This window comes from Silurus meridionalis, chromosome 10 (genome assembly GCF_014805685.1).
Source record: "Silurus meridionalis isolate SWU-2019-XX chromosome 10, ASM1480568v1, whole genome shotgun sequence".
NCBI lineage: Eukaryota > Metazoa > Chordata > Actinopteri > Siluriformes > Siluridae > Silurus > Silurus meridionalis.
The window spans coordinates 393,044-407,692 of record NC_060893.1 but is presented as its reverse complement, the minus strand read 5'-3'; the positions used below and the strand labels follow the sequence as shown (position 1 = coordinate 407,692).

At 43.5% G+C, this 14,649-nt stretch overlaps 3 protein-coding genes across 5 annotated transcripts in view; 1 reads left to right on the top strand and 2 right to left on the bottom strand.

Moving 5' to 3' along the window:
* Positions 1-8,298, bottom strand: part of LOC124392233 (putative GPI-anchored protein pfl2) — a 15,601-nt gene extending 7,303 nt beyond the window's left edge. The window contains exon 1 of the mRNA XM_046859009.1: positions 8,160-8,298. The gene's annotated coding sequence lies outside the window, so the exon portion shown is untranslated. The remainder of the gene's footprint in view (positions 1-8,159) is intronic.
* echdc3 (enoyl CoA hydratase domain containing 3) lies at positions 3,105-5,998 on the top strand. The gene is made up of 5 exons (XM_046859015.1): positions 3,105-3,253; positions 4,534-4,655; positions 4,733-4,830; positions 5,189-5,389; positions 5,464-5,998. The coding sequence occupies exons 1-5, from the start codon at positions 3,153-3,155 to the stop codon at positions 5,794-5,796; spliced, it is 855 nt and encodes a 284-aa protein (XP_046714971.1). The 5' UTR covers positions 3,105-3,152; the 3' UTR covers positions 5,797-5,998.
* On the bottom strand, positions 8,210-14,359 carry fbxo7 (F-box protein 7). 3 transcript variants are annotated; one of them, XM_046859011.1, is made up of 11 exons: positions 14,270-14,359; positions 13,888-14,062; positions 12,787-12,916; positions 12,411-12,630; positions 11,202-11,489; positions 10,842-10,986; positions 10,669-10,749; positions 9,878-9,973; positions 9,590-9,766; positions 9,188-9,234; positions 8,210-8,634 (listed from the first exon to the last, which is right to left on the bottom strand). In XM_046859011.1, the coding sequence occupies exons 3-11, from the start codon at positions 12,906-12,908 to the stop codon at positions 8,563-8,565; spliced, it is 1,248 nt and encodes a 415-aa protein (XP_046714967.1). In that variant the 5' UTR covers positions 12,909-12,916; positions 13,888-14,062; positions 14,270-14,359; the 3' UTR covers positions 8,210-8,562. The 3 variants fall into 3 exon arrangements, with proteins under 3 accessions (XP_046714967.1, XP_046714970.1, XP_046714968.1); XM_046859014.1 differs by having other exon boundaries at positions 12,787-12,913; XM_046859012.1 differs by having other exon boundaries at positions 13,888-14,273.
* Positions 14,360-14,649: the final 290 nt, after the last annotated feature.

Sequence of the window (14,649 nt, the reverse complement as noted above, 5' to 3'; positions counted from 1 at the left end):
CTCCCTCAGATGGTATGAGGAGGAAACACCCAGATGGCTTCACTTCCTCTCATTCATTCCAGTTCCATCATTTTTGAGTTTATCATCTAATCACCCAAATGTAAATCTGTTCACAGCAGCTCTGATCTCGCTCTGGAATCCACTGCAGAAACTTATTCAGTAATAATCACGTGTCCTGTGTGGAGGAACGTCACCATTAGTGCTGCTGTAACTACTGTATTATAGCAAGAAATCAGACCACCATAACCTTCAGCCGTGATGATGAACCAGACTCTCATGAGAGCTGTTCCTGAGAGGAGAAGAAGAAGAAGAGCTACCTCTGCTGCAGAGGATCTTTGGGACCCTCGTGAACGCCTGTGCAGATCTGCATTATGGATATTCGAAAATATTTTCTGGTTTCTTGACTGTGTTTGTGTTTACTACAGAATTCTATACGTGATCTTTCATAGTTTGGATTCTTTAGTTTTAATGTACAAAGTTGAAAATAATCCACCTGAAAAAAAACCACTAAAGAAGAAGATAAAAAAGAATATTAAATAATAAAAGTCACACTGTGGGAATCAGTTGTGTTTCGCTTCCATTGCTATGCTGATGACACACAGCTGTATATTTCAGCAAAGCCAGATGAGAGAGATCAGCTAAACAATGTTGAGAAGTGTGTAAAGGACATTAGACAGTGGATGCTTAATAACTTTCTTCTGCTCAACTCAGATAAGACGGAAGTACTTTTACTAGGACCACATGCAGCTAGAAGTAAACTTTCTGATTCTGTAGCATCTCTGGATGGTGTTTCTGTTTCAGCATGTACGGCTGTCAAAGACCTTGGTGTGATTATTGACCCGAGTCTTTCCTTTGAGTCTCACGTGAATAATATTACCAGGATCTCCTTCTTTCACCTTAGAAATATTGCTAAAATGATAAATATGATGTCGTTACAGGATGCAGAAAAACTGGTTCATGCTTTTGTTACTTCTAGATTAGACTACTGTAACGCTTTACTGTCTGGGTGTGCGAGTAAGTGCATAAATAAGCTTCAGTTAGTCCAGAATGCAGCAGCAAGGGTCCTCACTAGATCTAGGAAATATGACCACATCACCCTGTTTTAATCAGTCTACACTGCTCCCAATTACATCTCACACTGATTATAAAATATTACTACTGACGATAAAGCACTTAACGGTCTCGCACCGCAGTATCTGAGTGAACTTCTGTACCAGGATGATCCTCCACGCCTACTTAGATCAAAAGGTGCTGGCTATCTGTTGGTTCCTCAAATAATGAAGACTACAGCAGGGGGCAGATCTTTCTCTTATAAACCCCACAGTTATGGAACAGCCTTCCAATCAGTGTTCGGGACTCAGACACAGTCTCAGTGTTCAAGTCGAGGTTGAAAACTTATTTATTTAGTCAAGCCTTTTATCAGTAGATTTTCTTAGGTAAAGGCACAGATCTGGAGGAACATGGATATAGAGTGTTTGGTGAACTGGTATATTTGTATGCTGTCGTCCCTCACATTCACACGTTCACTCAGGTTTGTTGACGGTGGTGTGGTGGGTCGCCTCATCCCAGAGATCCTCATGTCTGTGTTACCTTCTGGTTCTCCCTTTTAGTTATGCTGCCATAGCGAGTCTTGCCGGAGTCCAAACTGCACAGTGACATTAACTTTCATACACCAATAGTTACACTTAATAATCCATATCCTTCTCTTCCTGTCACCCTCTCTCTCTCTCTCTCTCTCTCTCTCTCTCTCTCTCTCGGTCGAGTTAAACATGCTCCTGAGGTTCCAGTGACCACTGTTCCTGCTCCTCTCCCCTCCATGGATCTTTACACTTCTGTGCAGCTTGGGACGGTCTCTCATCAACACCTTGGGTGGTTCCATGTTATTCCGGAGTAGAACGGGAGCTTTGAGGACGGATTTGGACTGTAGTTTTTTAGAGACGTACCAGTGCCATTTGGATCCTGCTACATGTGTGGAGTTTTGACATTGGACCTCCTGGAGTGTTTAAAGACTCTGGCATGGAGAAGCTGATGCTGGATCTGTGATGATCACAAATGCTGAGCTCTTGAAGCATTAACACACACAAATGCTAAAACTAGGAGCTACTAACCATATAGACTGTATAAGACTGCAGAAAGAACATCACTTATCATCTTATACTCCAGTGCTCATGTTAGTTCTCACTCTCGAGTGTTCTGTATTGTTGAAAGATTTATGATCAAACTCTTGATGTCACCCAAATGAGGATGGGTTCCCCTTTTGAGTCTGGTTCCTCTCAGGGTTTCTTCCTCATTACATCTAAGGGAGTTTTTCCTTCACCACAGTCTCCACAGGCTTGCTCATCAGGGATAAACACACACCATTCACCATCACTGTTGATTTGTGTAAAGCTGCTTTGAGACAATGTCTGTTGTGAAAAGCGCTATACAAATAAACTTGACTTGACTTGACTGGACTGTAGTTAATGTCAACAGTCTGCTGCACTGACTCGGGAGTGCAGTTTGCTTCTGATCATCATCACTGTACCCCACAACATTGTATATCTGCTTCAAATGGACATTTGGTGGAACCCAGATGAGGATGGGTTCCCTCTTGAGTCTGGTTCCTCTCAAGGTTTCTTCCTTATGCCATCTCGGGGAGTTTTTCCTTGCCACAGTTGCTCATCAGGGACAAACATACTTACAAAGAACATATTTACTTTTAATCACCACATTATCTGTGTAAAGCTGCTTTGAGACAATGTTCATAGTTAAACACGCTATACAAATAAAAATGAATTTAATTGAATTGTTTAATGATTAAATATGATAATAAATATAAATATATTGAAGATCTGCAGAAAGTTTAAAACTTTATTTACAGTTAAAATGACGCATCGGGCGACTGTTTGTTTGTTTGTTTGTTTGTAAAACTTGTCTGTACATATTTACAATATTAAACCTGTTTGCAGCAGTTTTTCATTAATTTGTTCGTCGAAAGAAAACAATAAATTGATTGATTTATTTTTTCATGATAAGATTTATTTATTCTTTTAAAACCCGGAACTGGGAGTTACAGCCGCCATGTTGGATTCACGTCCACGGGACTTTTATTATGAAGTGGCGTCTTTGCTGCTCCTGCGGCTGAGTTCATCATCGTGTTGAAGAGCAGGATCATGGCTCAGGTGTTTCTCAGGAGGTTCTTCAGCTTCAGGCGGATGTTCTGCACTCAGAGAACTTCTCCTCTGACCATGTGCGAGCAGGAGGACGGGATCAGGTTGATCTTCTCAGTGCACTTTTACACAAACAGCAGCAGGAGAAAAGATCTAAAACTTTCTTCATAGCCTCAGTGGAGAAGATCAAGTTTAGTGTCTCAAAGTTCTTATTTCATTATTAAAGTTGAGGAGAATCAGATGATCACAGAAACCTGCTGTAACCTCATATTGTAACTGTCTGACCAAAAGTATTGGGACACCTGACCTCTTCAGATAGATAGATACTTTATTGTTATTGTGCAGATACACAGCACCAAAATGCAGTTTAGCATCAACCAGAAGTGCAAATAGACAAGTGCAGATAAATATGTAGTAAATATGTAAATATATGTAAATATATGTAAAGTAAATAAATATAAAGTCTGTAGTAGTGATCAGTGTGTAGTGTAGAGAATAAACATACAACATTTACAATTATACACTGTAGTGTAGTGTGAAGATGAAGGTGAAGGTGAAAGTGATTGTGAAGGTGATGATGAAGGTGATGATGAAGGTGATGATGAAGGTGATGGTGATAATGAAGGTGATGGTGAAAGTGATTGTGAAGGTGGATGGAAAAAAAAACCTGCTGGTTCTGATGCGTATGTTCCTGTATCTCCTTCTTGATGGAAGGAGGTTAAACAGTTTGTGACTGGGATCTTCAGACTCCTTGATGATGCTGTGAGCTCTGTGCAGATCTGCTGTGGTGAAGATGCCCAGTGGCAGGTAGTTGGTGTCAGTGATGTGTTGGATGATATTGACCAGCTTTTGTAGGTCTTTACGTTCACACACAGTGGAGACTCCGTACCATACAGTGATGGAGCTGGTCAGGATGCTCTTGTTGATGCAGCGGTAAAAACTCTTTAGAATAATAATCTGATCCGGTTCTTCTCCGAACTGTTCCATAAAATTGTACGTCTTTGGATGCATGACCTTTTTCTAGGAACTGGAGACCCAAACCTGTCCACAAAACCTGGAGATCTGATTTCCATGAGTTGGAGAGGAAGATCTCCTGCTATAGAGCTCCTGTTGAACATGATTAATGTGAACACTGACTGCACCCCAGGCTGTTCATCACCAGACCTTCATCACGTCACTAACACCCTTGTAGCTGAATGAATCTCCACAACATCTTCCCAGAAGAGTGGAGCTCATTATAACAGCACATGGAGACTGAATGTGGAATGAGATGCACATTGCATGAATTTTATGATCTTATGGTCAGGTGTTCAGATCATGGTTGTGGTTTTGGTCTCAAGGTTGTGAGCTCTTCACTCAGTGCCTGGTGGTGTTGTGGTTTCAGGAGAATCATCTTGAACAACCCGAGGAAGAGGAATGCCTTGTCTCTGGCCATGCTGAGCTCTCTGCAGGAGAACCTCCTGAGCGGTGTAGATGACTCGGACCTGAGGGTCATCATCATATCAGGCAGGTCTTACAGATCCCAATACTGCAGCGGTTGTCATGGAAACCGTGTGTGAACGCTGGTGTTTTTCTCTGATCAGCGCAGGGTCCAGTGTTCTCCTCGGGTCACGACCTGAAGGAGCTGACCTCGGCCTGTGGCAGAGATCATCACACCACGGTGTTCAGGGTCTGCTCAGAGGTTAGACATCACACCATCAAAACCCTGATGGATCTTCATGTTTAATAGGGTTGGAGATCTTCCACATCTTCCACACACATGGAGATCAGATCTTCATGGAGCTGGAACAGGTTTTAGTTCAAGTGAAGGCAAATTTAACATTGTGGGAACAGTTTGGAACAGGCCGGTGTCCCAATACTTTTGGCCATATAGTGTATACACACACACACACACACACACACACACACATGTATTTACTGTAAAGTGTGAGGATTGTGTATAGAGACAGAGTTTGTTTAGGGAATCAGAACCGCACACACACACACACACACACACACACTCGTTTCACGTCACTTTTTCCACGTTACTGTTGTTGAAGGTCATGACCTTGATTCAGGACCTCCCAGTCCCTGTGATCGCGATGGTGAACGGCGTCGCCACGGCAGCAGGATGCCAGTTAGTGGCCAGTTGTGATATCGCCGTGGCGACGGAGAGGTCGAGCTTCGCGACCCCAGGCGTGAACGTGGGTCTGTTCTGCTCCACTCCCGCCGTGGCGATCGGAAGATCCGTTCCCCGGAAGGTAAATATTCCCACGTGAAACCCGTATTTATTTGTTCCTCCTGCGTGCTGAAGCGTGTGGTTGTTTTTCTGCAGGTTGCGATGGAGATGTTGCTGACGGGCCGCGCGCTCACGGCGCAGGAGGCTCTGCTACACGGGCTGGTGAGTGCGGTGGTGCGGGAGGAGCGTCTGGAGGAAGAAACGCTGGCCATCGCACGCCGGATCTGCGAGTCCAGTCGCCCCGTGGTGGCTCTCGGGAAAGCGGTGTTTCAGAGGCAGATGGTGCAAAGTCGAGACGCTGCATACGTCACCGCGACAACCGCCATGGTGGACAACCTGGAGCTCCGTGATGGTCAGGAGGGAATCCAGGCTTTCCTGGAGAAACGCAGACCTCTGTGGAGCAACAGCACTGAGAAAGTACACGACTGACTGTAGCAACATCACACACACACACACACACACAGCTCTAAAAATATCTAACAGCTCTCTGTTTATTCATAATCGATTTTAAATCTTTGTCACGAAAACATTTGAATTCCATTAAAGTGCTGTTTTCTGATTAAAGAGAATGTAAAAGTGTGATGATGTGTTTGGATTTAAACTGCAATAAAAACTGGAAAAAGAACAAGAACTGAGTGTTTTAGACAGAAATGAGTCCTAACAGGTCATGAATTATAACATTTTAATCACAACTTAATTTTTGATGTATATTTGCTATAAGAGAATGTTCTAGATGATTTGTGGCAGCAGAAACAAGAAAGTAAAAAAAATGACAAAGCATGAACATTTCCAAAAGAGATATATATATGTGTGTGTGTGTGTGTGTGTGTGTGTGTGTGTGTGTGTGTTTTATTTTAACGCTGCGAGTGCACATCATGTGAAAGAGCTGAGTACCTCTGCCAGGAGGTTACAGTTTCACCTCAGAAAGATAAACACAATTCAACAGAGAGGAATTTAACTGAAACTGTAATGTGAATAAAGAACCTGGTGCAGAAGCTGAAAGTGGAGAGCAGACAGAAATGTCCTTCACCACTGCTGCAGTTTGATGGTTTTATTTGTGCATTTTTGTGGTTCGTATCATCACTCAGAACATCCCTCATTCTGTGAATGATGCAGTGATTCTGGTGAACGTGAGATCACCATAACCCTGCGGCAGGAGGAGTAAACTCTGGTCACCTCACTTTTATGGGATGTGGGAATGATTTCCAGTATTTCCAAAATTCAGTATTATGGATATGAGCACATTCTGTCTGTCTGTCGGCTCTAACCAGCATGCACCTAACCCTAACTCTAACCCTAACTCTAACCCTAATCCTAACTCTAACCCTAACCCTAATCCCAACTCTAATCCTAATCCTAACCCTAACTCTAATCCTAACCCTAATCCTAACTCTAACCCTAATCCTAACTCTAATCCTAATCCTAACTCTAACCCTAATTTTAATCCTATCCTAACTCTAATCCTAACTCTGGCCTAATCCTGGCTCTAATCCTAACTCTAATCCTAATCCTAACTCTGGCCTAATCCTAACTCTAACTCTAACCTAATCCTAACTCTAACCCTAATCCTAACTCTAACCCTAATCCTAACCTAATCCTAACCCTAATCCTGGCTCTAACCATAATCCTGGCTCTAACCATAATCCTGGCTCTAACCCTAACTCTAACTCTAATCCTAACCCTAATCCTGGCTCTGGCCTAATCCTAACTCTGGCCTAATCCTGGCTCTAATCCTAACTCTAACCCTAACCCTATTCCTAACTCTAATCCTGGCTCTAACCCTAATCCTAACCTAATCCTAACTCTGGCTCTAACCCTAACCCTATTCCTAACTCTAATCCTAACTCTAACCCTAATCCTAACTCTAATCCTAACCCTAACCCTATTCCTAACTCTAATCCTAACTCTAACCCTAATCCTAACCCTAACCCTATTCCTAACTCTAATCCTAACTCTAACCCTAATCCTAACCCTAACTCTAATCCTAACTCTAACCCTAATCCTAACTCTAATCCTAACCCTAACTCTAATCCTAACTCTAACCCTAACCGAATAACCTGCTGCTGATTCCTTGTTTCTTCTCTGTGCCTTTTTTTCTCTTCTTTTATTTTGATCCAATAATCCACATTCCATTAAATATTAGATTGAGCTGTTTGAGAAATCGGATCTGGCAGTTCGCTGAGGTTCTTCTGTTACTCAGTAGTTGATGCAGGAACGCTGGATGCTAAATGCATGTTTTACTCATATTATTTTAATTTGTTTATTTGTTTTGAGCTTTTAATAATGAACATTGTCTCAGAGCAGCTTCACACAGATCATGTGCTGATAAAAATTATTAAGTTCTTTAGAGTGTAAGTTTGTCCATGATGAACAAGTCGGTGGAGACTGTGGTGAAGGAAAAACTCCCCTTGAGAGGAACATCATCCTCATCTGGGTGCCACTGAATGTCCATGTGGAGGAGCAGTGATGGAGATCAGAGTAAACTGTAGTCCTGAGTCAGTGCTGCAGACTGCTGATATTAACTACAGTCCAAATCCTCAAAGCTCCTCTTCTTACTCTGGAATTTCATGGATCTCCAGGGCATTGATGAGAAACATCTCCAGCTGCACAGAGTCACCTCCACTCGAAGAGAACATCATCCAGAGTGGGGGAAGAGCAGTGATGCTACGTGTACGTGATAACAGCACGTGTTACAAAATTCATTCCATCAAAACTTACTGCATACATCATTATTTCACACGCTTTTAGATGTTTATGGTAAGATTAGGTGTGTAGCCATGTTGTGGTGGAACTGTGTGTGTGTGTGTGTGTGTGTAGGTTTCCTATGAAAGCAGAAATCTGGTTAGTTGCTATAATTCTGATGTTTAATAGCAGGAATGAAAGTGTGTGTGAGAAAACCGGAAACTTCCTGAACATGAAGGAATGGTTTATAATGGTAAGATGTTCAGACGCCTCTTTGACTTGCAGCTGTGTGCAGATGTGTTCAGATGAAGCCTCTCCTGATGTCTGGTGCTCGGTTCCTGCCTGGCCTCAGCAGGCGTCTGGTGAAGGGAAACCTGATACTCGGATCAGGGACCGGAAACGGGGCGATGGGGTCGTAGCGTGGGCGTGGCAGGATCGGTCTAAGATCGTGCTCTCCTCCGACGATGCCGGGAGGCAGGAAGGGAAGTGGGAGAGGAATGGGGCGGGGACAGATCATAGGAACGGGGAAAGGAAAAAATCTGAATCTGCTCTGTTTCTTCTTCTGCTTAAATCTCTTTTGTAAAGCTGTGGGAGAGAGAGAGAGAGTGAGAGAGAGGGGAGAGAGAGTGAGAGAGAGGGGGAGACCGAGTGAGAGAGAGGGAGAGAGGGAGAGAGGGGAGAGAGAGTGAGAGAGGGAGAGAGAGAGGAGTGAGAGAGAGAGAGAGGAGAGAGAGAGGGAGAGAGGGGAGAGAGAGAGAGGGGAGAGAGAGAGGTGAGAGAGAGAGAGGGGAGAGAGAGTGAGAGAGAGAGAGACAGAGAGGGGAGAGAGAGAGAGAGAGAGAGAGAGAGAGAGAGAGGGGTGAGAGAGAGAGAGAGAGGGTGAGAGAGAGAGAGAGAGAGAGAGAGAGAGAGAGAGGGGGTGAGAGAGAGAGAGAAAGAGAGAGTGAGAGAGAGAGAGAGTGAGAGAGAGAGACAGACAGAGAGGGGAGAGTGAGAGAGAGAGAGAGAGAGAGAGAGAGGGGTGAGAGAGAGAGAGTGAGAGAGAGAGGGGTGAGAGAGAGAGAGAGAGAGAGAGAGAGAAGGTATCAGTGAACTTCATGCTAGGTATAATTAGGGAACAGATCAGGAGTCTCCTCACCTCTTTCCAGCGTGTGTCTCGGTCATACGTGTCTGCGTGAATATTCACTGCAGGAAAAAAAACATCGAATGAAATTGCAAAAACAAAAAAAGGTGTAGAAGAACATATCTGTAAATTTAACAGGTCATGGACGTGTATAAGATCACGATTTTAGTCTTCATGTGCTGTTAGAAAAACCTCCACTCTTCTGGGAAGATGTTTCTCTGGATCTTGTGGAGATTCATTAAGCCACAGTCACGTCCTACACAATGATGTGTGTCTGACTTTGTGTAACAGTTTGGGGAAGAAGCACATGTGGGTGGAAAAGTCAGGTGTCCCAATACTTTTGGCCTGATCGCTCAGTTCAGTCGTGATCATGTGACCAGTGCACTGTTTACAGTTTAACACTAAACCTGAACGTACCTCTGAAGTCACGGTGCAGGAGACGTTTCCACAGTGAGGCATCCTGGGTAACACAGTTCAGGTGTCTGCATACTTCAGACAGCTTCAGAAGCGAATGAACATCCAGCAACCGCATGATCCTTAAAAGCAGCTCAGGAGGCAGTGTAGCCAGACCGAACAGTGCAGGGAGATCCAGTGCTACACACACACACACACACACACACACACACACACACACACACACACAGCCATGTTGTGAAGAAGAGAGATGTACACAGGTGTGTAACGGAGAAGGATTTAAGGACTTACCTTCTCTAGCGGTTGCGATGAGTGGGTAAACGAGCTGGTCCTTAAAAACGCAGGAGAGCTTCTGCAGATCTCTGTAGGCCACTCCAGGGTTTCCACCTACAACATCCAAACTTTAGTTTAATTCACCAGACAGATAACTCAAAACAAACCTAGTTTCGGTCATCAGAGCAAACAGTTGTGTCTCTAGCCGACATGCGCCCCACAGAATCCACACGTCACAATAAGAGACTTCACAAAAACCACAAACACAAAATCTACTGAAGTTCACTGAGTCTCAAAGCACAACAGGAACCCAAAGTGACGGCGTTGTGGTTCTGTGAGACGCATGTTAACCTCAGATATACACGGTGGTGTCAAACAGTTTCAAGACTGTGAGGATCTCCTGGACGTTTAAACGTTGTGGATTGTTTGATCTTTGTGCATGAATTGTTTGGCCGTTTTCAGGGCTGAGCTCGTTGAAGGTCTTCCTGATCTCTCGTCATCTTCCAGTGATATTCTTCTGCCACTCAAAAGACTCATTCAGTGCTGTATGTCAAATGTTACCATGTTACCATCTGTGTGGCGGATTTGCCCAGTTTCACGCCGAATTTCACGCTTTTCACGTGATGAAACAGCACCAGTCGCACTGCTCCTGATGTACACAGAACCATGGCACACTGACTGCTAAAGTTTGGCGCTCCCTGTGACTGTGCCTTGTGCTGCCATCTGTTGGTGTGTTACAAAACTAGTCTTGAAACTGATACCACCTCATATAAAAAGACAGACAATAAGAATACGATGATCTTCTGCACCTGCCCACGCCTTCGTCACGAACACGTCCGATTTCAGGACCAGCTTCCTGGAAAACTCTGAGCTGCTTATCTTCAGAGTGGCTGTGAGGGAAAACCATCAACACCAGATCAGCTGCAGCAAGGAGGATTTTACACACAACTGGCAACCTGAAGAGAACCGGAACATCATGTACCGTGCAGGACGAGAGTCTGAGCCATCGGTACTGCGACCACCTGAACCACACTGCCCTCACACTGTGGGTGAGAGTACTGCAGTCTGTACACGCCTCCTGCTGCACGCCAACCGCTCGGCATCTCCCCATGTTTCACCTCACAACCCTGTACACACACACACACACACACACACACACACACACACACACACACACACACACACACACATGACCTTCTGATCAGAATCCCAGAGCATTATCCACTGATCTCCTCCTCCTCAGTTTTATTTTGTATTTCAGTTTTAAATGAATATAATAAACACGTGTTATATTCAGTGTTTTTGTTTTGGGGTCAGTTAGATGGTGTGTGTGACCTCTGACCTGCGGTAGGAAGCCGGTCTCCAGCAGTAAGACGTGTGTGGCTAACAGCAGGCAGTCGGCGGCGCTGGTGCACTGAGCAGCCTGGTACAGCATCTCCAGCGAGTGAGGAACCTTCCCTTCCTCAGCCTCACAGCACAGCATGGGCTCGGGGATGAAGAGACCTACTGCTTCCTCCTCACCCTCACCCTCACCCTCAGCCTCACCCTCAGCCTCACCTCTCTCCATATCCATCTCCACCATCTCAGAAGCAGATGCACTCGCTCTGCTCTCACTGCTGCTAGCGCTTAGCTGAGGGAAACACACACACACACACACACACACACACACACACACACACACAACGTACTGGTTTCATTAAAAGATCATCACACAGTCACAGATTAATACACACACTAAACACACTGAAACGTCTGAAGCCGCGTCTCAGAAAGAGAAACAGAGTGTGCTCACTGTGATTCACTTTCATTTCATTAACATTCACTTTCCTCTCACACACACACACACACACACACACACACACACCAGGCCGATTCAACAGCATCTACAAGGTGGAATCTGAAAGTATGGAGACTTGCTCTGTTTGCAAGAAAGTTCTTTATTTATCTACATTTTCCACACGACCACCTTTGTCCCCTTGCGGCCCAATGCAGCGCCCCCCAGTGTCTCAAACACCTTCTGCGATTCACGGCAGATCTCCACAAAACAACAACCAATGAGCTTCATCTTCAGGAAGAGGGTGAAGTCCACAGGAGTCAGATTTGGCGAGTAGGATAGGTCCAGAAGTGAGCTCATGTTTCCAGTGAGAAACGTGCGTGTGAGGAGAGCTCAGTGAGAGGGCGCAGACGTGGTAACGCACGTGGTCAGAACAGCACCAGTCGCACGGCTCCTGATGTACACAGGACCATGTCTGTTGGCTTATGACTTATGAAGGTCGGTGCTCCCTGTGACTGTGTGCGCAGCCTCGTGCTGCCACCTGTTGGCGTGTTACAAAACTATTCTCGAAACTTTTTGATACCCCCTTGTACACAGGTGTGTAATAGGTTTAAACACACACACACACACACACACACACACATTTTTCTAGTCACAGTAATAAAGTAAAAGTCTTTCTCCTCCATGCTGTATGTGTTCACAGAAATGTAGAAATTTAAAGAATTAAAAGATTTTCTAAATAAAAGAGTAAAAAGTTTCAGATCTCACACATCTCACCTCCACTGCACCGGCGTGAACCTGCAGTGTGTCCTGCTGAACACCTGGAACACTCCGTCCCTGCTGAGAGGAAGGTGATGGTGAGGAGGATGAAGAATGAGAAGGAGGCAGAATCACACTGAGTACGTCCCCTGACACCACGCCGCAGGAGGACAGAGTCTGCCCCGTGTCCACCAGGGGCTCCTTCCCGTTCAGAGACAGACTGAACTCTGTGTCAGCACTGAGACACACACACACACACACACACACACACGTGCTTTAGACTGGGTTCACAGTCATGTAATCATCATACACACACTGGTGCAGCAGTACAGAGCTCAGGGACGATGATGAACATGTGCTGCTCCACTGCGTCTGTAGAAAAGTGTGAAGGTACCTGAGTCCAGCTAAAGGCAGAACCTGCTCTCGGACCCGGGTACTGAGTTGGGACAGGGTCGGCTCGGGTCCCTCCAGCTCCACTCGACTCGTCTGCTTGTTCAATCTCACCCTCAACTTCATCTTCCCTGCTGAGAGGAACATCTTGATCACAGGCAGGTCTTCATACTGGAGCTATGAGCAGTTGTTGTATGATGTTTCTACACCCTGAACCTTCTGAGCCTCAGAGAATCTTAACACTGGATACTGACATTCAGCGAGCAGGGGTTCTTCTCTGGGTAGGTAGTTATTTGAGTAGTTATTTATTTGAGTAGTTATTTATTTGAGTAGTTATTTATTTGAGTAGTTGTTTATTTGAGTAGTTACAATTTGAGTAGTTATTTATTTGAGTAGTTATTTATTTGGGTAGTTATTTATTTGAGTAGTTACTATTTGGGTAGTTATTTATTTGAGTAGTTATTTATTTGAGTAGTTATTTATTTGAGTAGTTATTTATTTGAGTAGTTATTTATTTGAGTAGTTATTTATTTGGGTAGTTATTTATTTGAGTAGTTACTATTTGGGTAGTTATTTATTTGAGTAGTTATTTATTTGAGTAGTTATTTATTTGAGTAGTTATTTATTTGGGTAGTTATTTATTTGGGTAGTTATTTATTTGAGTAGTTACTATTTGGGTAGTTATTTATTTGAGTAGTTATTTATTTGAGTAGTTATTTATTTGAGTAGTTATTTATTTGGGTAGTTATTTATTTGGGTAGTTATTTATTTGAGTAGTTATTTATTTGAGTAGTTATTTATTTGGGTAGTTATTTGGGTAGTTGGGCAGTAATTTGGTTAACTGAAGTTTAACTTGGGGGTTGAGGTTCTTTAACTCACATTAACTGACTGATTTGGAGAAAATGAAAATGGAGAATTATTTGTATTTATTTATAAAAGAAACACGTGATGTTCCCGTTTGTTAGTGGAGGCATTGGAAGTAAAACTAAAGAGAAACTAGAAGAGGAAGACTGTCATTTATCCTACAGGAAGTAAATCATTTATAGTTTATGCGTTAAAACTCGGAGCTGGAAAATAAAAGCGGTTTATTAGAACAGAATCTTACCTTCCAGATGTTCCAGATGTTCCAGATGAATCAAGGAAATGGAGTTTCTCAGTGAGTGTGTGTGTGTGTGTGTGTGTGTGTGTGTGTGTGTGTGTGTGTGTGTGTGTATATATATATATATATATATATATATATATATATACAGAAGAACACAGTAGAAGAGCTTCAGCAGGAGCTGTAAAGAGAATTTTTACTGAACTCTATTATTTATAAACACTAGAAGCCCCGCCCATTTCTCACCTAAACTACTGTGACGTAATGATTCTACAATTAAACAGAAGTCCAGCGGAGCTGCTCTCAGTCTAAACATCTGCTTTTACTGCTTATTAAATAACCCGAATTCTGAGAAAACGCTTCCTTTAAAGAAGTAATTCTGACTTACCAGAAGAGTGTGTGTGTGTGTGTGTGTGTGTGTTGATCCTGAATGTGAAGTAGGAGCGCAGAAACGTTAAGAGTCGAATCAGTAGTTTTGGTTTCTGGTTGGTGATTTTTATAAAATAAAAGTTTAGACTTAATAATAATAATTATAATAAGAAGAAGAAGAAGAAGAAGAAGAAGAAGAAGAAGAGGAAGAAGCAGAAGAAGTTACAGAACATTATTTATTGTCATGTTGGAATAACGACACTTGTGATGATTCGTTCATGAAGGATTTGTTCATCTCATAGAGTGATTCGTTAATTTTCTCCTGGACGCGCATGCGCAAAGCTTCGCAACATCGCTGCAGGTTCAGGAATTGAGTCGTTTAAAACTCGACTCTTTTGG

Coding starts and splice junctions, on each gene's coding strand:
- echdc3 (XM_046859015.1), top strand. CDS start 3,153: ATGGCTCAGGTGTTTCTCAGGAGGTTCTTCAGCTTCAGGCGGATGTTC. Junction 4,656..4,732: donor GAGGGTCATCATCATATCAG/GCAGGTCTTACA, acceptor TTCTCTGATCAG/CGCAGGGTCCAGTGTTCTCC. Junction 4,831..5,188: donor TGTTCAGGGTCTGCTCAGAG/GTTAGACATCAC, acceptor CTGTTGTTGAAG/GTCATGACCTTGATTCAGGA.
- fbxo7 (XM_046859011.1), bottom strand. CDS start 12,908: ATGAAGTTGAGGGTGAGATTGAACAAGCAGACGAGTCGAGTGGAGCTG. Junction 12,631..12,786: donor CTGCCTTTAGCTGGACTCAG/GTACCTTCACAC, acceptor TGTGTGTCTCAG/TGCTGACACAGAGTTCAGTC. Junction 9,235..9,589: donor CCTGCACCGTGACTTCAGAG/GTACGTTCAGGT, acceptor TTTTTCCTGCAG/TGAATATTCACGCAGACACG.